This window comes from Coffea eugenioides, unplaced genomic scaffold (assembly GCF_003713205.1).
Source record: "Coffea eugenioides isolate CCC68of unplaced genomic scaffold, Ceug_1.0 ScVebR1_3041;HRSCAF=4180, whole genome shotgun sequence".
Classification (NCBI taxonomy): Eukaryota; Viridiplantae; Streptophyta; class Magnoliopsida; order Gentianales; family Rubiaceae; genus Coffea; species Coffea eugenioides.
The window spans coordinates 18,966-20,859 of NW_020863581.1; the positions used below are offsets into that span (position 1 = coordinate 18,966).

General features: G+C 41.0%; 1 protein-coding gene across 1 annotated transcript; it reads left to right on the forward strand.

The window, feature by feature from the left end:
* The first annotated feature begins 466 nt into the window (after positions 1–466).
* Positions 467–1,369, forward strand: LOC113757397. Its single transcript, XM_027300709.1, has one exon. It carries the CDS (start codon positions 467–469, stop codon positions 1,367–1,369), a length of 903 nt encoding a protein of 300 aa, XP_027156510.1.
* The last annotated feature ends 525 nt before the right edge of the window (positions 1,370–1,894 follow it).

The window sequence follows — 1,894 nt, forward strand, 5'->3', positions numbered from 1 at the left end:
TTATAATCATTCGAATGATGTGGCCTGGTATTGTGAATCCTTCTAGTTTTGTTCCTAGCTAGACTTATGGTTTTTCTTTGGATCATGCCTAGTCTAGTAGGGGTGGTGCTGCCGTGAGACCTTTTGTGTTTTGCGTACATGTACTCATATATTTGTGACACTTTGTTACCTATGACCTGTATTTGATACTATTAACTCATTTTATGAACATTAACATGTGACATGACTTCTAACTTATGCAAATATCTATGTTTTGATTTAAAGTGTTCTCGCAATGTGCACCTGCTTTTCAATTCATGTGCTTATGCAATATTCTTTTATTATGCATTTAGAATCTTGCTAAATGAATCGGCGAGGACGTGGACGGGGGTGTGGGCATGGGTTTCGGCAACCCCGCACTCCCGAGAGAGGTGAGGGATCAGCGACTGGACCAAACCAAAACCCTAGAAATGAAGAAGGTGACCAAATGGCTACGGCCATTAATCGCATGACCAATATCCTTGAGCGCTTAGTTGAGCGCCAGGGACCTGAACCAGTCAACCAACCTAGGGACCAAGAGAGGGGTGAAGATAGAACCCTGGAGCTATTCCTGAAGTTCGCTCCACCTAAGTTCCATAGAGGATCTGATCCCGAAATAGCGGAAAATTGGTTCGAAAGGATGGTTAATATTTTCACTGCTTTAGATTATAACGAGGAAAGACAAGTAAATTTTGCCGTTTTCCAATTTGAAGGGGCAGCACGCTCGTGGTGGAATGTTGTTAGTGCAAAGTGGGAAAGAGAACAAACCCCTTGGACTTGGGTAAACTTTGAGAGGGAGTTTAATATCAAGTTCCTCCCGCCAATTGTACAAGAAAAGAGGGAGGACGACTTTATAAAGTTGAAACAAGGATTATTAAGTGTGGGCGAGTATGAGGAACGATTCACCAAACTTTCTAAATTTGCTCCTAAGCTGGTAGTCACTGAACGGAAAAGGATAAGAAGGTTTATTCAGGGATTAAATGTAGAAATTCAAGAATCCCTAGCGGCTGCCCAAATTACCACTTTTACAGATGCCTTGGATAAGGCACAGAGGGTAGAAAATGCTAAGTCTCAATCTAAGGCTTTTCATGCTAAAAAGAGGGGTAACCCAAGCGATACCCCTAAACAGTCCAAGAGGTCTACCCAACCTCTTAAAATAGAAAAAGGGGCCGGAGGAGTGAAGATGCCTGAAAAACCCGGAGAAACTCCATCAAGCGAAGTCCCGCCAAAAGGAAATCAGGGTAGGCGAGGTCAACAAAAGGGAAAATTCCAAACTAGTCAAGCCGTGACTCCCCATATAACTTGTGGATACTGTGGCAAGATTAACCACACTGAGACCGACTGCTGGTGAAAATAAGGAAAATGTCTGAGGTGCGGTAGTACCGAGCATAAGTTTTCGAATTGTCCTAGAGCTTCTAAGGGCGAAGGAAATTCTCAACAACCAACTAAATCCACTGCAAATCAGTCGAGTGCCAGAAGTAGTGATTAATACTGATGATTGTAAGAGGAATCCAAGTAGTGGAAACTTTACCAGTAGGGGTGAACCTGACTCCACTCGAAAAACAGGGATTGTAGTTTTACCTTAGTATAGACTAAAACTTTTGGAAGACAGTAATCGTTTGTGTAGGGGATGCCATCCTTTTGTTGGGTATTGCGACTTTGCATATCTTGATCTTGTTGCTTCCCCTTTTCTTTTGAAACGATTTGATGAACTTATTATAATTTAGTATAACTATTATGATCTTTTATGGCATATGGAAATTTACCTTACTTTTAATTGATTTTATAGTTTATATGTATATGTAATCTATTGTTACAAGCCCCTAGACCTGTAATAAGATCATGAATAGCACCTGAGAATAGTTAAGTTCAATAA